Source organism: Triturus cristatus, chromosome 5_1 (assembly GCF_964204655.1).
Source record: "Triturus cristatus chromosome 5_1, aTriCri1.1, whole genome shotgun sequence".
Taxonomy (NCBI): Eukaryota; Metazoa; Chordata; class Amphibia; order Caudata; family Salamandridae; genus Triturus; species Triturus cristatus.
The window spans coordinates 212,086,570-212,110,097 of record NC_140587.1 but is presented as its reverse complement, the minus strand read 5'-3'; the positions used below and the strand labels follow the sequence as shown (position 1 = coordinate 212,110,097).

At 45.5% G+C, this 23,528-nt stretch overlaps 1 protein-coding gene across 1 annotated transcript in view; it reads left to right on the top strand.

The window, feature by feature from the left end:
- Positions 1-23,528, top strand: part of SLC45A4 (solute carrier family 45 member 4) — a 374,111-nt gene that overhangs the window by 167,350 nt on the left and 183,233 nt on the right. Inside the window, exon 2 of the mRNA XM_085604829.1 lies at positions 14,268-14,900. Within this exon, the coding sequence (XP_085460955.1) occupies positions 14,663-14,900 (238 nt within the window). The 5' untranslated portion in view covers positions 14,268-14,662. The remainder of the gene's footprint in view (positions 1-14,267; positions 14,901-23,528) is intronic.

Sequence of the window (23,528 nt, the reverse complement as noted above, 5' to 3'; positions counted from 1 at the left end):
ACCAGTGATTTGAAATAAAAATTGCGTATATATGTATTTAAACTAGCAAGGTGCCCAAATCAATCCGAAAAGAATGAAACAAATTTATAAAGAGAGTGAAGAGTGAAGAAGAGGTTTGTCCTCTACAGGGAGCATGCAATCTCCACCCTGTTATCCCATATACTCCAGCACTTCGTTCTCTTATTGGTGCACGTTGCCCTGTCCATTCTGGCTATTCTATTAATCGAATTTACCCATTCATGTTCTAAGGGTACCTTTGGTAAAATCCACTTAATGCTCTCTATGTGCTAGTAAGATTAAAATAAAAATAAGAGGTTTAGATATTTTACCAATAGAATCTTTTTCCGTTATCACCCCAAATATTACCAGTGCAAGGCTCACCTTCACTTCTTGACCCACCATGTCTGACAAGATTTTGCCCACTTTCTGCCAGAACGATTGGATGGAGTGTCACCACCGGAACATGTGCGTTTCATCTGCATTAATTTCTCTGCACTTTTGGCACTGCCTCACCGTTTGCACACCCATCTTTGCCAGTCTTCGAGGCGTCCAGTAAGCCTTATGAATGGTCAAGAGGTGATTTTTCTTAAAAAGGCGCGAATTTCAAACAATACCACAAAAGAGATGTAGATACTTGCCTTAAAGCTTCTATTTCGTATTCCGGCAGTTCCCTCCTCCAGGTCTCCGCATACCATGAGCTTTGGTCTTCCAAGGAGTGGACCAGCAGCCAGTACCATACCGACACCTCTTTCTGTATCCCAGGACTCAGGGCTATATTTGCCTCATGAGGTTCGTATGAATTCCCCCCCTGTCTCAGAGTCTTTGCCCAGCTTAATAGCTGACAATACTTAAACCGAGAGACTGAGCCATCTGTGATCTCCTGAAAGGCTTGCCAAGATTTTAACTCAGTACCTTCCAGCAACTGGCCCCATCTACTGATTCCCTTTTCCCTTATCGGAGTAGCTAAAGAGTCTTGCATACAAACTGGAGTCCCTGGTGATCTCCATATTGGCGCATGATAGCTGTAGTATTGAATCTGTAGCGATAGTCTAATTTGATGCCACAATTTGCAGGCCCACTGAAGAGTTGTTAGTGTTATTTTTTTGAAAAATTTGGGGTCTCCAAACTTATATAGAAAATAGCTGGATAAATCTGGCGGACCATACGTCAGGGCATGAAATAGGGGAGATATATTGATGGAGTCTTTTAACAGCTGCCTATAAACTTTCAGGTGAAGGCTCTCTGGTATTGTAGGAGGTCTGGGCTTGCAATACACCCATTCTCCTTTTTTTCCTTGCATTTCTTCCATGCAATTCTGGGTCTTTTTTCCCCAGATAAAACTGGAGAAAACCCCTTGTACTTTTTTAATCCATTCCGTCTAAAATTCCAGTGGAATTGTGTTGAATATAAATGTGTATTTGGGTAGGATAGACATTTTTAACAAATTTGACTTAACCAAAAAGGATAAAGGCAGAGAGTTCCACTGCTCTAATTGCTTCTTGACTTTTGAAGTGACCAGTTCAAAATTCACTCTTGCTAATTGATCTAAGTTTTGAACCACTTCGATCCCTAAATATCTTATCTTCTTTGTAATGAGTTCACTCTGGGTGCTTGTGTTCCACTGCATAATCTCTGTTTTAGAGGGATTAACTGCATAACCAGATATTTTGCCGAAGTTGTCTAGATTTTCCCAAATGGCAGAGATTACTGGGTCTAAGTGATTTGTAAAGATCATTAAATCATCAGCGTAGAGTCCTATTTTGTTTTCCCACTCATTACAAAAAAAGGGGGTAATATTTTTACATGCTCTTAACTTTATGGCCAGAGGTTTCATGTAAAGGTTAAATAAAAGAGGGGAAAGTGGACAACCCTGTCTAGATCCTTTTCTAATTTGGACTTATTCTGAAAGAGTTCCGTTTACTAATATCCTAGCCATAGGGTTTTGTACAGGGCCTTAATTGCTGACCCGAACACTTCCCCCAAGTTAAAACGTTGAAGCACTTCATAGAGAAAGGGCCAGTTGACCCTGTCGAAGGCTTTCGCAGCATCGCAAGTTATTACAGTCAAGGGTCTTTAGTATTCTGAGGCTAGATCTATTGCGCCAATCAGCTCATGAGTCAGATCCTCTAGGTGCCTCCCCTTCATAAAACCTTTCTGATCATTGTGAATAATTGTGCCAACCATCCGCTCCAACCTTTTATTCAAAATCTGTGTGAATATTTTGTAGTCGCTGCTAAGCAATGTTATCGACCTATATGATTCGCATATTCTGGGATTTTTGTTGGGTTTGAGGAGAATGATTATAGTTGCTAAATAGCAGGAAGGGGGGGTCTCTTGTTTTGAAATGTATACTGAATTAAAAAGATTAAGCAGTATCAGAGCTAATTCTTCCCTCAACTGAGCATATCGCTCGTTTGGGATAGCATCTGGACTGGCAGCCTTGCCCTTTTTCAAATTCTTGATTGAGCTATATACTTCTACCAGTGTGAAAGGGGCCGATAGCTCTTCTTTGTTTTCATCGCTTAACAAAGGAAGGTCTATGTCTCTAAAGAAAGCAGCTTTCTGATCATCATTTTGGACTATATCGTCTGAATATAGATCCCGAAAAAAACGAACAAATTCCTGCTCGATATCCCCATCTTCTATGATGATATCACCCGTAGTTTGACTATTCAGGTCCTTGATATTATTTCTGGTCCTGGCCAAAAGCTTACTACTGCCTTCCCCAAATTCTTAATTAGCAAGCCTGCTCGCTTCCCATCGTTTTACCATGAGTTCCAAATAATCTGCTAATTTTGTCTTGGTCTTGGCGAGTTCTGTTTCTAGTAGAGATTTAATTATATCATCTTGGGCTTGGGCCAGATTTCCTTGAATTACATTTATCTGGTCTTCTAAAGAGGTTAATTCCTTTTTCCTTTTCTTGTTTTGCATGGCATTTTGACTAATAAGGATACCTCTAAGGTATGCTTTATACGTATCTCATACCTTATTTATGGGGGCTGTATCAAGATTTAAAAAAAAGCTCGTTTGTTTGTTTTTTCAGATTATCAGTTATAGACGTTTCAAGAAGAGAGTAATTTAGTGTCCAGCGCCGGACATGTAGCTGAAGCTGTAAAAAAACAGCTGAATGGTCTGATAAATGCTCCGGGTCGGTTGTTGTCTGATTTGTGATTAATGGGTCAATTTCAGTCTGGTTCAAGCTTGAGGTGTTCTTGTAAATCCATGCCAGTTCTCTTTATTACATAACCACTTGTTTGTTTTATTTGGCGTTTGAGCCGATTAAAAATCACTAAGGTGCCTGTAGACTTAACCAATGCTGCCAGCTTATCTCAAACCTAGGTCCTGATTCTAACCGTCGCACTCATTTAATTCACCACACTCTGCTAAGCACCGCGATCATACCCAATACTAACACAACACTCCCAACCTCACATCCTGCACAGTGTATAGCAGCATGCTACCTGCATGCCAGCACGTCAGCAACCCACCTGTGGTACTATATAAATGCTACAATAACGTACATTTATGGTAGAACCTGCTTTGTTCTTGTTTATGAGGTTGAGAACGCCACTAACAGTTGTGTTTTATTTAAAGTACCGTGCAGTGTCAAATAATAAATTTCATCTGTTGTCTGGCAGTTATGTAAAAAGACAATGGCAGTGGCTGAATAACTCATTGGACTATGTCTAGATTCTTCCCGAACAAGCGGGAAATGAGGTGGCGATATGATCGTTAACAAATCAAAGGTCATCTGATAATCGTATTTACTGACCCTCTGTGACAAGCGGACGCTATTGTTGGGTCACCAGAGAACATGTGTGTGGAGGAGCACTTAAGGGTGGTCATTGTTTTTTATCGCCCTCATTTGTTTTCGCTTCCACTAATTGAGTCAATGGGCTCTGTTTTACCGCAGCGGTGACGCCAGCTCAGAGGGGTTCAGCTGTAATCTCCTCGCCTTCTGAAGGCCCTCCTTTGCCCATCTTTCCATCCGTGAGCAGGACTTCTTTGTATATGTATTTAAACTCCATACGTGTCACACCTATACATCTACGTAGATTTCCTTATTGCCTCTTCTGTTTATCTACACCACTCCCATAGGCCGGACATTGTAAATAGTCTTATCTTCAAAGGACTGCATGGGTGCATCAGTCCCTCCCCTCCGCTGCCACTCAAACAAGCATTGGCATAACCAATAGGTCTCGCCTTTGGGACCTTATAACTGTTTAGCCATGCAACAGTTAATGTTGTTGCACCGAGGATATTGTGCTGCATAACGAAATACTTATAAGGTCCCAACGGCGAGACCTATTGGCATGCCAATGCTTGTTTAATTTGTTTGTGATTACATGAGCTCTGGCAGACAGATGGGCTATTTGGCAGCCATACTAAAAGAATCTGATTTTCCACAAATTTCGTTCCATTGATTTGCCCCAATCTCGTTCCATTGTTGACATTTGAAAGTGGAGTAAGAAACGTTCGAGCAGCCGTTGACCTCCGTGGTCTATTTAGCCACTCCCCCGCTGCAGATGTTCATTCCTGCCTCCCCTGGTTAGGTGACCGCGCTGCAGTTCCTGAGCCCCTGGTTCGATCCCGCTGTGGGGACCCTGCCTCGCCTGGACCATAAAACGTATTTGCTTTATTGGCTTTCACTTTATTTGTTTTATTTTGTTGTTGCCTCTGTTTCTTACTTGGTGACCCTTTAGTGGCTTAATGACTTGGGGGTTTGTCCTGCTTGTGGGAGTTTTCCCATTTGTTGGTAGCTGATTTTTATGCGATTCTCCCGCCAGTTTTCCCGCTTCCCGCCTAACCTGCTGGCCCCTCCCACTTCTCAGGACTAGTGACGGAGGCTGCTGCGAGGCCTCACCAAAGCCAACCTCGTCCGAGCCTGGACCACATCCAGCACAAGGACCCCTGGCTCTTCCACCTCACAAAGCTACACCGCTGCAGACCTCCGAGCCCTGGACCCCAACGCACCAACTTCTGCTGCATATCTGCACGCACCACCAGAGGACAGTTCTCCTGCTGATACTGCTGCTTCACTTTCAGCACCAAGACACCCAGTGACACCAGAGACAGCGCAAACATGACCGCATCCACCACGTCAGAGACCACAGCGGCAAAACTCCAGTACATCCTACTCAATACACGTTCACTCTGCAAACTCGCCACAGAGATCTGGGACACAATCTTATCCCTCACCACTGGTAATATTCCTCACCGAGACCTGGCTGAACCCCACCTCCGCTCCAGCCATCGCCATCCCCAAAGGCTACAAAATATCCCACTGGGACTGAACCAACAAACAAGGAGATGGAATCACCATCATCTGCAAGGACACCATCCACTGCAAGACATCCCAAGACGACCTGATCCCGACTATGAAACAACTCAACTTCCAACTTCACACAGACAGAAAACGCACCATCAGACGCACCTTTACCTAAAGACCACCAGGACCACGCCTCATCTTCTGAAACGTCATCCCGGACATCATCGCACCGATCGCAATTGATTCCAAACACTACATCTTCCCTAGGGGACCTCAACTTCCATCTTAACGACACCAGCAACGCCAACACCACCAACTTCCTGGAGAGCATCAGTAACATCGGCCTCAAGCAGCTGGTCACCAATTCAACCCACATCGCAGGACACACATTCCGCCCCATCTTCACCTACAGCAACAGTCAAGTACATCCACTCCGCAAACTTACCTGGGCCGATCATTACAGCATCGACTTCACCATCTCAGGACCCACCAACCCGGCTCAGTGCCCCCTCAGATCCACTTGCAGAGACTGGAAAAAGACTTCAGAAGACCAGTGGGACAACAATCTCTGTTCTCACCTCCCAGACTCCAGACCCAAAACAAGCAGCAAAAAATGTTACCCAGTGGATCACAGAGGGCCCGATTCACAGAACTAACTTAAGACAAAATCCTAAACTTACTACCATTTTGGTATTCACAGAAGGCACTTACTCATTTCGGTATTCACAGAAGTTAGGAGTCCTAACTTTGGGACAATAGCAGTTATTTTTTCAAACTGCCTCCAGCACTGTTTTGAATCACACCACTCGGTCAGTCATGAATAAATTGTGGGACTGACCCAGTAGCTGTTTTTAACATCTGCACTCACTTTGTTTGTTTTTGCACTGCTTCAAGACCATTTGCCACTTTCAATCATTTATTAGCGACATCATACTATACCAGGGCCTGAGAATTCTGTGAACTTGTTTGCCTTTCCCTGGCTCCATACACCACACATATCTCTAGCACTAGAGTTGTGTGTATGGTTGAATCCTATATGATGATATGCGCTATTTATAGTGGCTGATGGGATTCAACATCGATGGTATCACTCACATGTGCTTTCTCTCTCCTTTTGAGTGTTGTTCATAGCATTATTTGGCTCTTATCTTTTGACCCAGGTTACTTTTGGTTGTTATTAAAAACAGTTTTTACCAATATTTTCCAGCTACGATACATTACAGAATATTTTACATAATTTTTCAGATCTCTCTCCACGCCGTACAGTTTTTACCTCGCTTTGTGACTGTTACATCATCCTGCTATCTGAACCTAAGTAGACCTAACCAGTAGGTTTACATCCAAGAGAAGGTAACCTGTGCCATGGTAGAAGATCTGTGCACACAATATCTCTGACAAGCAATGCCATTTTGCTGACAAGTATGTTCTGCCCCATTTGGGAACTCGTAGATTGCCAAATAGTTGTTATCTCAAGTATTGAAGTGACGGCGAACACCAGTTTATCACAGGTCATTTAGTGTTTTCGATGACTTGATTGCAATCTTTATTGCTATCAGGCAAGTGGGTTGGTAGATTTGTTTCTCGGTTGATATCGGAAACCTTTGCACATTCTTTACAACCTTTCCTTTCACTGGCATGTTCTGCTCTGATCTGTTGCATAGCTGTCATGTGTTAGGGTTTCCAAACTGACGAGAGAAGCGTGATTAATGGCTACACTAACTCCTGAGATGACCCAAGCCATGACATCTGTACTACTATTCCTCAGGGCTGCTCTATTTTGTTTTGAACAAATATAGGGGCATATTCACAAGGCACTATCGCCGACTTAACGGCACTTTATCGCAGCCAAAGTTGCGATAACCTTATTGCCCCAATCACAAGCTGGTGTTAACAGCCCACAGCACCAGTTTACCTGCGATACAAGCTGCAAAAAACATCGCCACGGATGACCCCCGCAACTATCGCTAATGAGATGCAGAGTAGGTGATCCCGTGCCAAAGGCCGCGACAACACAACTCCACAACATTCACAACGAACAGCCAGCACTTCGATAAGAACACAAAACACACGATAAGGCGCGTTAGCAGCAGGAAAATAACACCTGCTCTGTCCTGGTGCTAAGTCGGACCGCAGCCTGCACCACAAAAGGAAGCACAGCCCACAGCCACATCGGAAGGGCAGCAGATGCCATGGAGCAACTGCTCATGCAGCCCACAACACCCACGCCACTACCCCGGGACCCCATACAGCACCCGGAACACCCACCCCCGGACCACCACCCAGGCAGCGCTGACAGCGGACCCCCAGGAAACACACCAGCCTCACAGACCCAACACCTAACAATGTTATTGCCCAATACAGGCTCAAAAGGACAACCATCGCACGCATCATGACCAACAACACCCAACAGGCCGACGGCACCAACACAGCGGACAACCAACATCCCACCCCACACAAAGCTGCTGGCTGTGCTGCACCTGTTGGCCCCTGGTTCCCCCCAACCAACACCCGCCACAGTCGGAGGAGTCACACAGCCAGCCACATCCAAGTCACTCACACCTGTCCTGGACATCACCACAGCCTGGCACCCCAGTCCCCATACGTCAAACATAATGCGCAGGATCCACTGGAGACCAAGCAAGGCCCATACGCCATCGCTGGATAAACGCACTTGTTGGCGGCAATCCACAGCACACATGTCATTCCTGTGCCCCCTGCCGACACGGCACACAATCACCGCAACAGAAAGCACACGTCTCACATCAGTGTGCAGGCAACAACCGAACACCGTGGAACCTCCACCAATCTCGCCTCCAAATACCCAGCCACTGTGCACGATTCCTCCATCCTCCGACAGTCCATCAGCAACCAGCATCCCCAGGATGGCACCAAGGGAAATGCACAGCCCCTTGGCAAGTACCAAATGAACACCCCACTCACCTCAACTCCACAACCATGCAACTCACAACTCTGGCAATGCACACGTCACAAAAACAAAACGAACATGCAAAACAACATGCCCACCCACCAGACACGACAGGACAGCTCACAATGTTAACAAAACGACTATACCTCGGCACTCAGTATGTTTTCTTGTAAACACAATTTTACAAACAGTAGTCAGTTTATGGTTCACCAATATAGCTCCTTCCAGGAAAAATAGTCCAACAGAAAAATATTTACAAAAGAATCAATTTTAATACCAGCTAACACTGTTACAGTCCAAATATGGAGACCTAATTATCAAAGTGCAAGGCAAAGTCACATGACATATCACAAAGGTGTCTGATTATACTGAAAGTCCCACGGAGGTATTATTCGTGTGTTGTCAACGATGGAAACAGCCCATACTTGTTTCCTTACGATGGTAACTTTTTCAAGGCTTATATTTCCAAAGACGAGTAGTTCAATTTTAATCCCGGGTGGTTCCAAGCGCACAAAAATCCAGTAATTAGCATAGTAGAAATGTAGTACCATCTATTTGACATTGATCACCAGCCAGTCGCAGACGTCGTATCTAGCGGTAGTGTCCCCAGTTCGACAAATTTGTCGAACTGGGGACACTACCGCTTGATACGACGTCTGCGCCAGGATTAGATGGGCATATTACAGCCCTGGCGTGCATACGTGATTGAAAAGTCCATCACTTGAGTACTGAATTGTGCGATACCAACTATATGGAATAGGACACATATACTATTGATAGGTGGAATATACTTACTTTGGGAAGGACAAATGCTGAAACTACCCTTCCGCTTTCTACTTGGCACCTATTATTCGACTGGCTGGTGATCAACGTCAAATAGATGGTACTACATTTCTACTATGCTAATAACTGGATTTTTGTGCGCTTGGAACAACCTGGGATTAAAATAGAAATACTCATCTTTGGAAATTTAAGCCTTAAAAAAGTTACCATCGTAACGAAACACCTGTTGGCTGTTTCCATCGTTGACAACACACGAATAATACCTCTGTGGGACTTTCAGTATAATCAGACACCTTTGTGATATGTTATGTAACTTTGCCTTGCCCTTTGATAATTAGGTCTCCATATTTGGACTGTAACAGTGTTAGCTGGTATTAAAATTGATTCTTTTGTAAATATTTTTCTGTTGGACTATTTTTCCTGGAAGGAGCTATATTGATGAGCCATAAACTGACTACAGTTTGTAAAATTGTGTTTACAAGAAAACATAGAGAGTGCAGAGGTATAGTGCTTTTGTTAACGTTAACGTTCAGCACGGAAGTTCTCTGGTACCTCTGTGCAGTTGACACCCTTGGAAGTGGGCTGTTTTTTGTTGTGATTACCTTGAGTGGCACCTATACTGATTGCTGTCAATAGATAAATTGGGTTACCATACTGTTTGAAAATTGATGTGCCTTTCTATGTACCACCACTACCTTTTCTTGTGCTTTGTCAGGACAATTCACAATGGTAACCGGGGCAAGCCGTGAACATGAGCCATCAATGGCATGGCACCTCAGACACACAATAGCTGATTGTGGGGAGAGGTGGCAACCAGGCATGTGTGAAGGATGCAGGAGAATCATGATTGGGAAACTACACAATGCCTGAGCAGAGTTGCCTGCGATCCTGTGTGCATGCCGTACCCTGGAACGCTGGACCCCGAACCCGTCAGGCCCGCCCCTGTGCAGCCAGGTCACGCTAATCAACTGCAGACACTGGCGTGTGTCACGGAGGGCTCACCACGTGCAGGCGCAAGCTCCAAGCCCGAAGCCCGCAACCTTGGCAGCCTCCTCAGACCATCACGGGCTCCAAAACAGAGGCCCGCTTTAGTCCTTTCTCGTTGATGTACTCTACTGCCGCCTCCGGCCTACACCACGGTCAAGTAGGTCACACATTTGGAACGGAGTCTTGATTACACCATGGCAGTGAACATTATTTAAAGCAGAGTTCATGTCACTATACGCCCTTCGATGTGGTCCCATCAAGTCTGTGCATAGCATTACAACCCCACGTGACTGTGGGCCTACGCGGATTACTGCCCTCGGCCTACGCTGCGCACAAGTAGGTCACAGAATTGGAACTGAACATCGATTATTCAAAGGCAGAATACATCTCCTCGCACGCAAGGAGAGGTGTATGAGGATGACACATTGCAGTCCGGAAGGAACAGGATCATCGTAACGGAGGTGATCGAACACTACCGACAACTGCCCTGGTGTCACTAACGCTGTGCATCGCGAGCCAACGACAGGTGGGTGTGGGCCACTGCTGACTGCTGCTTCGGGCCTACACTGCGGTCCAGTAGGTCACAGAGTCTTGATTTAGCAATGGCGGAGTTCATATCAGTGTACCGGCATCATCGCAGACTGCATCCCCTCTCAGCCCCGGTGCCACTAAGTCTGTTACCCGACATTCATGGACAATCTCTGGTCGTACATTGGTGGCGTCTGAGTCTATGGACTAGGGACTAGTGTTCATCCTCATGTAGCTGATACCGAATTGGTGGTGAAAACGAGGCTGGCGCTTTCCACTCCTCCATTTACTGCCGCCTGATAACATAAGACCTTCCACATCATGCCCTGGAGGACACCCTGCTCTTTCCCCCGCAAGCCTACGCCACATTCACCTTGGACATCGATGAGGACCCGCTCACTGCTCGTGGACCTACCTCAGTGCACCGCAAGTCACCGTCCCGTGGCAGGGTGCCAGTGCCGGCCGCTGTGCATACGGGGCCACTAACTCTGTGCTGCTCTGGTCCGGGACCCCTTCTACTGAGATATTGGTTGGCCTCTGAGGCGATGGCCTTAGGGTCATCAATTCCATGTGTCTGTGCCCCTACGCTGTCCGCTGCCTCCGGCCTCAACTGCGGTCCACCAGGTCTCACACATCAAATCGAGGCCTGACTGACCCGTACATCGCATCACCGCAGGAGGCACACGCCACCCCAGCCAGGACCACCTCCAACCGCCTTCTGGCAGAGTTGAAACGGAGGTCCTGGCGGGCTTACGGAGTTGCTCACACCTGTCGTGGACGCCATCATCTGTCGGATACCCTGCTCAGCACTCCAGGTGCCACTGACTCAGTGCACCGCAAGCCATCGTCCGTTACTGATTGAGTTTTGTTTTGTGGAGAGGTTGCGCAGCAATGTCACCTCGAGCAGTGTGGGAAACCTGGGATGCTGATGAGGAAGATGATGCAGGTTTAACACACCCCACTGCATCTACATAAGGAATGTCTCGAAGGGACACAATCCAAGACTTTTTGTTCACATGGGCGTGCTCAGCTGTGGTACCCCTACCTCAGTGCACTGCAACTCACGGACACTTCTGTTTGCATGTTGTGTTACCTCTGGACTTTCTCCGGCTCCCTCCATGTTGCTCAGCAGTTGACTCCGTGATGCAGGTGTTTTCAGTTTCCGATGCACTGATGTCCACTGTTCAAATGGTTGCCAGCACCGAGCACTCCGTGCGGGCTGGTTTGCACTCACCACACACACATCCGGCACAGGCATCACTGTACATGTGGCCCTGCCAATAAAGGGGCTGGGCGCACGTGCCCGTAGCCAGTACAACATAATGTCTACGTGTGTCCCTGTAGTCTTGTTGTATGCATGAGGGCCCTGTGTCCTTCGACATTACATTGTGCTGTGTACATCGGATGCAGACATGTAACCGCAGCAGTAGCGGTCCATGGAGGGAGTTCGGTGACGTGGGGAGGGGGAGGAGCAGGGTGGGGAAATGTAAACACTGGAATATGGATGAACTGAGGTAAGTACACATTTAAATAAATAAAACGAATTTCGTTGCGCACGCTGCATCGCATTTAGCGATGCAGCGCGCGCAAAGGAATTTGTCCGGTAGCGTCCCGTCATCCTCGCAGGAAGCAGCCGCAGGCAGCCTCCCTCCCCTAAGCCAATCACAACGCTGCAATGGCAGTGCTGTGATTGGCTGGGATGCCGACCTCACAGGCGTCTGTGGGGAGGCTGTTTTCTACATGGAGAAAAGGGAGAGTGTGCATAACTTGTTTGGTCGGCACTGGGGTCGACCAAACAGTCAGCGCCCACAACATTGGGCTAGCCACTCCTCCCCTGCCCTCGAGCAGGACCCACCTGTCAAATACATGCATGTCCTGTATTTTAGAGGTACATGTTTCTGTTTGCTAACCCATGAAGAATCATCTGCAATGCAATACGTTATAATTACGTTCACATAAATTAAAAACAAACAATTTTTAAAAATAGATATTTAACTGCACAGGGACCCTTGACGATTGATTTGGGACTTTCAGGAGAGGTTTGCTTTATTACTGTTTACCTGAAATTGTTCTAAGTATGTTTCATCATTTGGTATTTTTCTTTTAAATGGTGTATTCAGTATTCTGCGCTGGAACTTGTGTGGATTCGTGCACATAATGTTAAAACTGTGTCAGGAGAAGTTAAGATGTTTAAGCAATTAGTATATTGCTGTAGATTTACTTGATTTACTTGAGTGAGTAAAGATAGAATTTCAAGCTAATCACGTTGGACCTGATTCACAGAGGTAAATGTGCATGTGTGCCTCTGCTCATGTGTAGACTACTCCTTCACCTGGGTTTAAATCTTAACTTGTTTGCTATTCTAGTGTTAAGGTGTTATTTTCATACTAATACCTGTTTGTGGGAAACAGGAAACTGGGGTGTAGATCTCCATGATGAAAACTATAATAAATATTATTAAAGATATTCTTCATTAAAAATATAATATTGAAAGGCCAATATATATATATATTTTTATATTATTTTTGTAATCTTTCATCATTAAAATCTGCCACCCTCCATGCATTTGATTTTAAGTTAGGTTTTTAATCAACTTTAAAAAGAATTACACTTTTAAACTAAGTTAAAATATGTTTTACTTTATTTTAAATGTAAGTGTATCACTAAATTAAGCAAAATAATAAAATATAATCTTAATGATATTTAATTATTTTCAGTTGTCTCTCTCCATCTATATGGAGAGAAAGAACTGAAACAAACTAATGAAATGTAATCTTAATTATATGTAATTATTTTCAGTTCTCTCTCTCTCCATCTATATGGAGAGAGAGACCTGAAAATAATTAAATATAATTAAGATTACAATGTATTATTTTGTTTGATTTAGTAATACATACAGATATATCTATCTATCTATCTCTATCTATCTATCTATCTATCTATCTATCTATCTATCTATCTATCTATCTATCTGTATATATCTATATATATTTAAATATATAGCTATATATATTATTAGAAGTAATGTATTTCACATTGTTTCTTATGGGATTTTATAATGTTATAGCCAGCCTCTATTGTTTTCTAAGGGAGTGTGTTGCAGTACTAGTGGTTGACCATGTGTTTTGCTAGACTTAATCCAAGGCTGGGCTGGGGTGTGTTTATGCCTGTTTTATCACTATTAGGGCTGTAGAAGAATTAGTAGTGCATTTACTGAACTTCAGATGTCTTACGCTTATGTGGGAGTGTTTTTTGCATTGGCATGTTCGTTCCTCAACACTTTCCTAAATTTCCCTACAGCTCTCCCATTTAGTAGACACTATTGCTCATTTTCCAATAGCTCCCCCTTTAGCCTCCCTCATTTACTACTAAAATGTATACCTATGTGTGCGGAGAGGTGGAGGTGGAGTTCTCCAGATGTATCTTTGTGAATTGCCTGTTTGGTAAGTAATACTATTGGAGTAGCACTTTACATCTTCCAAAATGTCTTTTGTGAATCTGGTTCTTCATGATAAGTCATATCAGCTAATACAAATGTGTGCAAGTGAAAACTAATTGACACATAAACCCTCTGTTAAGGTTGCACATTTCATTGAATTGAATCGGGATAAAACTAGCATGTTCCCTTGATGTCGTTTACTGTTGTCTGCAGCAATTGCACCCCTGAGAGTAAGTAGCTACCAGATTGTATACTGAGGGGCGGGAAAGTAGGTTTCAAAATGTTTCTCACACATTTTAATTGTTTCCTTTGTTTCCTGTAACTGCCTTTTGTAGATAAATCAGCCACTCGATGGGGATTAACAGTGGAGCACCTCTTTGTGTCGCCTTTGCAAGCCGCTGCAGCCAGACCAACAACTTTACCACTTCTTCTATAGAAATTATGAAACTTGTATTAACTGAATGGCAATTATGGATTTTTAACTCTAATTCACAGTAAACCGTCAAGCCATATGTTGGAATTTCTACCAAATATAATTGTTTTGCTGGCACATTTCGTACTTGCTTGAGAAGTTGTGGAAAATCTACTTGATTAAAGAGGAAAATAAGTATTACGTGCACGAGGAACACGACGCAAGAAGCTGAAAAGAAGAGATCCTTATTTATCTTTCAAGATATATGATAGTGTTATTATTTATATAGATAATATAGGAAGATATATTTTTGTGGTAATGAAAATGGCTCCCCAGAATACTGACTCGGAATCTATGCAAGTTCAAGAGCTACCTGTGACACGCGTAAAGAAAGAGGCGAATAAGGAAAACGAGAGTCGCGATGAGACCATAAGCGAAAGTTCCATTGACCGGATCCCGATTCGCCTATGGGTGATGCATGGCGCTGTCATGTTCGGCAGAGAGTTTTGCTATGCTATGGAGACAGCCTTAGTTACACCTGTATTGTTGCAAATAGGTAAGTGAGACAAAATTGTGATTCTCTTTATGTTTTAATCCGACCTAATGATGCATACTGCACATTTACAAAAGAACAGTCCGATTTCACTGATTGCAAGTGGGAATATAAATAGCAGTGGGGTTGAGTGATTGTGACTGTTGAATTTTGGGAGATTTGTGACTGAGTTTGATGTCTGTTTTACCGCTGCCTAGTGTTTCCCGTTTGTGATGGAGATTTCAACTGCTCAAGAATGAAACCCCCTGGCCTTCTAGGGACATGCCCTTGTTGGGATGTCTCCAGCTGCAAAACCTGGATTCCTGTAGTACCAGATGTCCTCTCCAAACCTTGAAGGCTATTATTGAGCCGTGGAGGTGTGCTTCTGACTTGCAAAAACACCAATCAGGGTCAGACCAATCTGGGGTTCTAAGGCTCCTCGAGTTGACATGATACGTCCCAGTCTCACCTCCTTTCTGTGGCTGCAAGGAAAGTGTGAAATCAAGCAGTGGCTTTTCCCGAGGCTGTTGTACGAGGTGAACCTCATTGTCAAAAGCAGGAGACAGGATTCTGTGCAGGGTGAGCCCATGCTTGTGATTGCTAAGATATCTTCCTAGATAACCTAAGTTCATTTTGAGGTCTCGATTGTGAAAGACCTTTGTAGACTAAAACTGGCAGTGGGCTTGGAGCCTATATGTTGCTTCAATGCACTGACTTTATTGGCACTCCTATTTCTTTGCTTATTAGCAGATTAATTGTATTTTTCTTCTTCTTGTTTTTATCTCTCCTCTGGAACAAAGCCTCTTTACCATTTTTTTGCCTGTCTGACTTGTATCATTTCACTGTTCACATTTAGAGAGCTACCCTTGTCTTTCAGCATTCCAAGAGAGTGCTTGTTTTCTAGCTCCCTCCTTCATGTGCTGCTTCTTCCCTAAATACATGCCCCGTGTTATGTGTCGCTCCCACTCCCTCCACTTTGTCCCTTGTGTGCTGCTTTCATAGTAGATGCCTGCCAGCAATGCATGTGCTGTGCGTTGCTCTGATATTCCCCTCCCCAACTTTTTTCATGTTAAACCCCCTCACAGCCTAAAGGACAGCCATTACTCCCATTGCCTACTCCCCTTAGCTCCTTAGTTTCCCCACCGCCATCTCCCCTTGCCTGCTACTTCGTTGCTCCCCCACTTCTCACGTCCTTAAAATGATTTTTTTTTTTTTTACTTTTTGGGGACGGCCAGACAGCTTCCATGTCCTGCTGTACATTCTGCTTTAAAGAAATGTACTTCTGGGCACATGGAAATGTATTTGTTCATTTACTGCGCCGAGTGACGTCAGCCATTTGGATTGGTAAATAAAAAAGTTTTTAAATGGCCAGTGTTATTCTGTAGGCGTGTGATCATGTTGTGACGCATGCGTGCCCATAGTTCATCATCACACATGCACGCACCTACTGAATGACGCAGCACCATGATGTCTTTATGTGAAACCACTCATGGGCATGCCGTGTCGTGTATTTTTTTTGCAGACGCTGCACAGCATCGGCAAAAAGTATTGCTAAAGTCAGTGGGTCACAAAGGCGAGACCTATCGGCTTTGCCAATGCTTGTTGCTCTATTGCCTTGGTGTCTAACAGGAGTAGCATGTGAAGGAGCTCGAAGAATGGTACAACTGGGAGTCGGACACCTTCCCTAAAATGTGTCTTAGCACGATTAACGTCCTCCATACAGTAACTGCATTGTCACTTTTCTTGTTCCGAATTTCCATGTAAGTGGTGCTTGGGTCAATTTAAATAGGATCCTTTTGTACTCCCATTTTTGATTATCCCCTTTTATTTCCACCCTTAAAAACAAACTTTAAGTTCAAGGTACACACAGAACTGCTTTTTACTGCACCTTTAACCTGAAAAAAAATGTTCTGAGATGTGTGAAATTCCAGCTATGAAACACCTTTATTGTTTTACCGCCCGAGCAAAGGCTGCAAGTTGTTTTAATCCAAAAATAATGAGTCATGCAGTCAAAGAGCTGAGCCCAGCATATGCACGTTTGCAGCAGCAACTGTTACGAAATAACTGGCTGCTGGAAATTTCCATAAAAAGAGTGCTTAAATGATCAGACAAACTCTGCTTATGCTTTCCCTGAGAAATGTGAAGTGTTTTATCAAGCAGCAGTGATGCGAGTATTCAGCATGAGTGCCGACGTGGAAGGGAATTCAACAATCGCGCCCTTACGACTCTCCACAGGGCCACATATCTTTCAGGACTCTGTTGCCTTTTGAAACACACAAAAGAATACAGTTCTTTGTATTAGTAGCAAATGTCTCAATCTGACCAAGACAAATCCTGTGTATTTTCTGGACTGTGGGGATTTCCTCCTAAAGCATTCAGGGTAGTGAAGGCGAGTCCCTGAGACAAACATACGGGCTTATCTAGAGTCTGGCCGATGCTGGCATCTACCAGGAAGTACAGGCCGTCCCACCGCCGTATTTAAAGGGCCCGGTTCACAGATGTGTTTGGTCTAAGGACAGAGTGTGTAGTAAAAGCGCAGGCAGGACTTCGGCAGTCTGTTTCCCCCAGATTTTACGGAAGGCCATTACCCTGTAAACCGACGGCCTCACTGAGTGGCCGTGCACAGGGTAATCACTTGCAAGAAGCACCCAACAGATTGACTCTTGTAGATGTGTGTAACATGACTTACAAAGCCATTCCATGCACAGGGTCGCAGACACCGTTCCATGGTATTTGAAGTAGTGGTAAATGTGCTGGGCGGAAAGGTACCGCAAACCACGAGGGACTTCCCTTGTTTATCCCACAGTTGTCAGTGCATTACAAGATTAACAGTCACTCTAACTCTAAACTCTCTAGGTTTATAAATCTTGCAGATGGTTCACCAATGGAAATTCGAAAAACGTACATACAGCAATTCTCGTCTACTCGTGTTTTTGTCAGAGGTATAAATGTATTTTTTCAGATTTGTACATAATTTCTCGGGTAAGTGAACCTCAAACAGTAAGCGCAGCATTGACTATAATGCTTTGTCCTTGGCCCGACATTGAGTTCTTTTGAAATAAAACTGGGCTGGGGTTGATTGCGTATTTGACTGTGAATACGCCTGCCAATGTGCAGGCGTAGATAACTGTAGGCAAGTCTACTTCTTGTTCTTGTGGTCTGTGACACGGGTGCCTGTAGGTGTGTTTGCCTGTTTACCTCTGTATGTCTGATGGGTTCTCCCTGACTCAAACACGTCTTCCCCTTCTTCCCTCTCTTGCACCAAACTCTGACCTACTTATTAATAACTCCCCCTGGGCACCCTCCTGTTGTTAGTGGATCATCCTGTAGTAGTTGTCCCTACTGTCAATTCCATCTTGTGTTTTAACCCAGCTACCTGTTCTGGCCGCCCTCCTGACCAGTGAAAGGGACACTAACATTACACATGTATCCTTTGGAGCTCAGAGGAGCTGCATAGTGCTGCTCGAGCGTGGCACTGCTGAATGAAGGATGCTTGGCATTTCTGGATGTAATTCGCGCTTTGTACTTGGAATGTAAAATGACCTTGTGAGCGAGCACGTTGAAAGCACAAGCACATATTCAGTAACAGCCGACGGTGGAAGCTTTTACTGGAAATGTGCCTTTGCCTTCAGAGTGCTCCTGATTTTGCTGAAGCACTCCATCTCTCTTGTAAATACGGGAGCATCTCTGATGATGGCTTCAAAGCAAGGCACCGCTTTCTACATCCCTGCTCACAGTGCATTTGAATCACTCATTTGTTTCACCAGCAATTAGGGTGAAAGGCAGAAAAATGCAATAAAATGCAGGTTAGTAAGTCCTTCATCTAAGTACTGTCAGTTTAAAGTTAAGGAAACAGGCTTAGCAAATCAATGGCTATGATTTTACGCCTCTCCATTTTTAAAGGTAACCTAAAGAAACACCTCAGACGACGAATAAGGGTAAAAGTGTTGATGTTTTTGTCTCCTGAGGCTTGAGCCGGGAGGTAGTGTACGCTCTCTTTAACTAATAATTAATTCTTTAACCTACGCTTGCTTTTACTGCACTGTTCATTGATTTTTAGTTTGGTCAAGTTTGCTGTGCTTTTTAATTCGCCGCATTCTCCTTACCTTTGCCGCTTGATCAGGGTGCTTAGGTGAAGTGGGGAAACCAGATCGGCACCCCAGCCTCATTAGCGGAAGCTGGGGGGTCGCCATCTTGGGGGAACTCTGGGCCTCGCGCCAGTTTTTCTTTTACCGGCCGCACTAAAGCGGATGCTGACGCAAGCGCGACACAGTAGTCTCCTGAGACTTGAGCCGGGAGGTAGTGTACGCGCTCTTTAACTAATAATTAATTCTTTAACCTACGCTTGCTTTTACTGCACTGTTCATTGATTTTTAGTTTGGTCAAGTTTGCTGTGCTTTTTAATTCGCCGCATTCTCCTTACCTTTGCCGCTTGATCAGGGTGCTTAGGTGAAGTGGGGAAACCAGATCGGCACCCCAGCCTCATTAGCGGAAGCCGGGGGGTCGCCATCTTGGGGGAACTCTGGGCCTCGCACCAGTTTTTCTTTTACCGGCAGCACTAAAGCGGATGCTGACGCAAGCGCGACACAGTAGTCTCCTGAGACTTGAGCCGGGAGGTAGTGTACGCGCTCTTTAACTAATAATTAATTCTTTAACCTACGCTTGCTTTTACTGCACTGTTCATTGATTTTTAGTTTGGTCAAGTTTGCTGTGCTTTTTAATTCGCCGCATTCTCCTTACCTTTGCCGCTTGATCAGGGTGCTTAGGTGAAGTGGGGAAACCAGATCGGCACCCCAGCCTCATTAGTGGAAGCCGGGGGGTCGCCATCTTGGGGGAACTCTGGGCCTCGCACCAGTTTTTCTTTTACCGGCAGCACTAAAGCGGATGCTGACGCAAGCGCGCAGCGAACGCGCCGAAGCAATGCCTAAGGCAAGCCCGTCTGCGCCCGTCCGTGCCTGGACGTCGCCAGATGCCAGGCTTGCTGCCAGGTCCACTCCTGAGATGTTTAGTTATACCAGGGAAGCTCTGGTATCTATTGGCCGGCGCATACATCCCTGTGATCCACATCCAAGATTAGTGACGGAGGGGCCCTTCTGCTGCTATAGGTGTGGATATAACTCTTACTCTGCACCGGCCCCATCATCCCCAGACGCTACTAAGATCCCCCTGAAAATGTTATATCTGAGTGTGCGATCTCTAGTTAAGCACTACAGGGAGATCTATGATCTCATTGAGAACGAATCCCCTGATGTATTCTTTGTTACTGAAACTTGGCTTAATGAGGACACAGTAGCCGAACCCGGCCTCGCACTCCCCATGGGATTCAGTATTTGAACCATCAATAGAGAGACCAGAAGCGGGGGATTGGCGGTAATTTTTAAATCCCACCTTCACTGTATTTTTGTCAAGGAAGATGTTGTAGGGTGCGAGTGCGCCCGCTTTTCCATCTCATTTAATGCTCATTTTTCCTTCTCTGGCCACTTAGTTTATCGCCCCCCTGGCTCTTCATCAGAATTTAAAGTAGCGATAATGGAAGCAGTCCATTCATTAGCTCTGAGAACAGCTAATTTTAGTCTAATTGGCGATTTAAACATTCATTTTGATCATTCTTCGGATTCGGAAATCAGTACTCTGATTGCAGATCTTGATGCCTGTCAATTAAGACAGCTGGTAGTGGGACCCACACACAAAGCTGGACATTTATTAGATCCAGTCTTTTCTAACATCCCCTTTCTCCGAGTCAAATCCCCCAGCCCGGTGTGCTGGTCTGATCATTATCTTATATCCATTTCCCTCCCCCAGGTGGGGGCAACATCCAGAGCTGCTTCTAGGGCTACTTTCAAACGTTGTTGGCACAAACTTAAGCTAGATGATCTGCTTGCCCTTCTGGCTTCTCGCCCCCCTATCCTTGATACCAACCCAGAGCAAGCTTATAAAACTATTTGTGAGTGGATATGTGTGGCATTAGACACTCTTATTCCTGCTAAATGGTCCAAGGGCCGCAGCTCCGGCTCTAACCCTTGGTACACGGATTCCCTAGCTGCCATGCGGACCGTTTGTAAACAGCGAGAACGAGCCTGGAGGAAGAATTATAGCCCCACAGATAAAAGGCGGTACCAGGACGCCATTAAATGTTATCACAAAGCTATACAGTCAACTCAAGCCGCCTTCCTCGCCAATGAGATAGCATAGAGCAACAACCCCATGAAATGCATTTTTAAAAAAAATAGGGATTTTAAAACGAGGAAGGATCCGCCCACCTCTATTATCACTTCCGAGCAACACTGTGAGGATCTAGCCTCCTATTTTGTTCAAAAAGTAGAAGCTATTTATAAATCCTTCCCTAATTGCCCTAGGGATCCGGAGAGCCCTCTAATATCAAAGCCTAATACTATACTGGAGGCTATACCTTCCATCTCCCAGGAGGTGTTTCTTGCCTTGAGCACCAAAGTCAAATCAGGCTCCCCTCTTGACCCCATGAGGCTGGCTCAATTTAGAGACTGCCTACCCGTACTTCTCACACCTCTACTGCAGACCATTAATTCCTCCTTTAGCAAGGCAATGGTCCCCTTGGCTTGGAAGCAGGCCAAGGTGCTCCCACTGCTAAAAAAACGTCACTGGACCCCACCAAGCCTGAGAACTTCCGACCTATTTCTCTTTTGCCCTGGGTTGCTAAAGTGGCGGAGGCCCACGTCTAAAGTCCTTTCGGACTTTTTAAATAATAATAAGATCCTAGACCTTTCTCAGAATGGTTTCCGCTCTGGCCACAGTACCGAAACGGCACTTTTAGCAGTAAGTGAGCATCTGCGGTCCATCCCAGATGAAGGTCAAATGGCTGCGCTCATATTGCTTGACCTGAGCGCCGCGTTTGACACGGTCTCCCATCAGATCCTACTGCGCCGTCTAGAAGAAGCTGGAGTAAAAGACCGAGCACTGGAATGGTTTCAATCTTTCTTGTCAGATAGATCATTTCAGGTCTATGCCCCCCCTTTCGCTTCTTCCATCCAGTTTATTGAGCAGGGGGTCCCTCAGGGCTCGGCTCTAAGTCCAGCTCTGTTCAACCGCTATGTTCAACCTCTGGCAGTAGTCGCGCGGGACCATGGTCTTACCATGGCCTCCTACGCGGAGGATACCCAGATGGTGGTGGCTCTTTCGGATGTTCATGCCAAAGATGCCACCCAATTTCGGAAAGGTCTCGAGGCGTTTGCAGGCTGGATGACAAAGAACTGTCTCCAGCTTAACGCCAGTAAATCAGAGGTGCTACTGGTGAGGAAGGATAAGGGGCTCTGGAACACGCAGTGGTGGCCTCTTTCTCTGGGCCCTGCCCCTACCCCCAAGCAGGTGGTAAAGAACCTTGGGTTTTGGTTCGACTCTACTCTGGGTTTTCAAGATCACACCAAGAAAATCGTGGGCACCTGCTTTGGTCTTTTACGGGGTCTGAGGCCTATTCTAGGGTTTTTCAACTCGACGACACGTCAACTAATAGTCCAGGCAACCATCTTATCTAGACTCGACTATGCTAACTCCTTGCTGTTAGGTGCCAACAAAGCGGAACTGAACCGCCTTCAACGTGTCCAGAATACAGCCGGGCGAGTCTTACTTGGACTTCCAAGACCATGTTCCGGCGCGGGCGCCCTACGCCGCCTCCATTGGCTCCCTATCTCTAAAAGGGTAGAATTTAAGACCATATGCCTAACCTTCAAAATTTTAAAACTTTCTACACCTGAGATCTTATCTGGCCTGCTTATCCCATATGTCCCTGCCCGCCTATTGCGCTCGTCCGAGCAGATCCTGGCTACTGTCTCTCGAGTTAAGCGAACCAGAGCAGGTGGCAGATCTTTCAGTTTTTTGGCCGCTAAGTTGTGGAACTCCCTCCCCCTGAAGATCCGCAGCTTAGACTGTCTGCTATCCTTCCGAAAGGCTATCAAAACGAATCTTTTCCCCATGGCCTAACCCGACTCTACTTGGAAACTGCTGTTAGCGCCGGGACGCCCCTTCGCTGGGGCAGCTGTGCACTCTACAAATGGTTTTAACATAACATAACATCAGTGGGTGAGCTGTGAATGACACGTGTATTATTTTTTTTAAACGCAGACTTCAGTATATTAAAAACAGAATAGTCACATAAAACAAGCAGGACTTGCTTTATAGGTTCATACAAAAGTACACACATGATAAATACCCTCTAGTCCTCGTCCCGTTCATAACAAATTAGAGATAACCCATCTCCCGATAGAAAGAAAAAAAAGAGGAATGCTGGGATCCTAACCCTGCCCCTCCCACTGGGAGTACATGAGCATACTTACCCACCATTCCGCCTGTTCTTTTTTTCTGTCTGTCGAGAGAATGGACGTGGTGCTGGTGCTGCTCCTGCTGGGCTGGGGTGACGTTTTCTTCTCTCCTCTCCCCGCCCGGCTGCCTGGCTGTGCGAGCGGGGGGTTTGCTGGTCAGGCTCCCGGCCTGTCGGGTTTACTGGGAGGCAGGGGTGTTCATGGCTGGCTCTGTCATGCTGGCCGGCCCTTTGCGGCTGGTGCGTCGCCTCCCGGCTGCTTCCGGGTCGCTGAGCGCGTCTTCCTGTGGCCTGGCCGGGTGGAAGACGCGCCACGCTTGCTGTGTCCTGGCCTTCCCGGCTCAGGCGTGGCATTGGTGGTT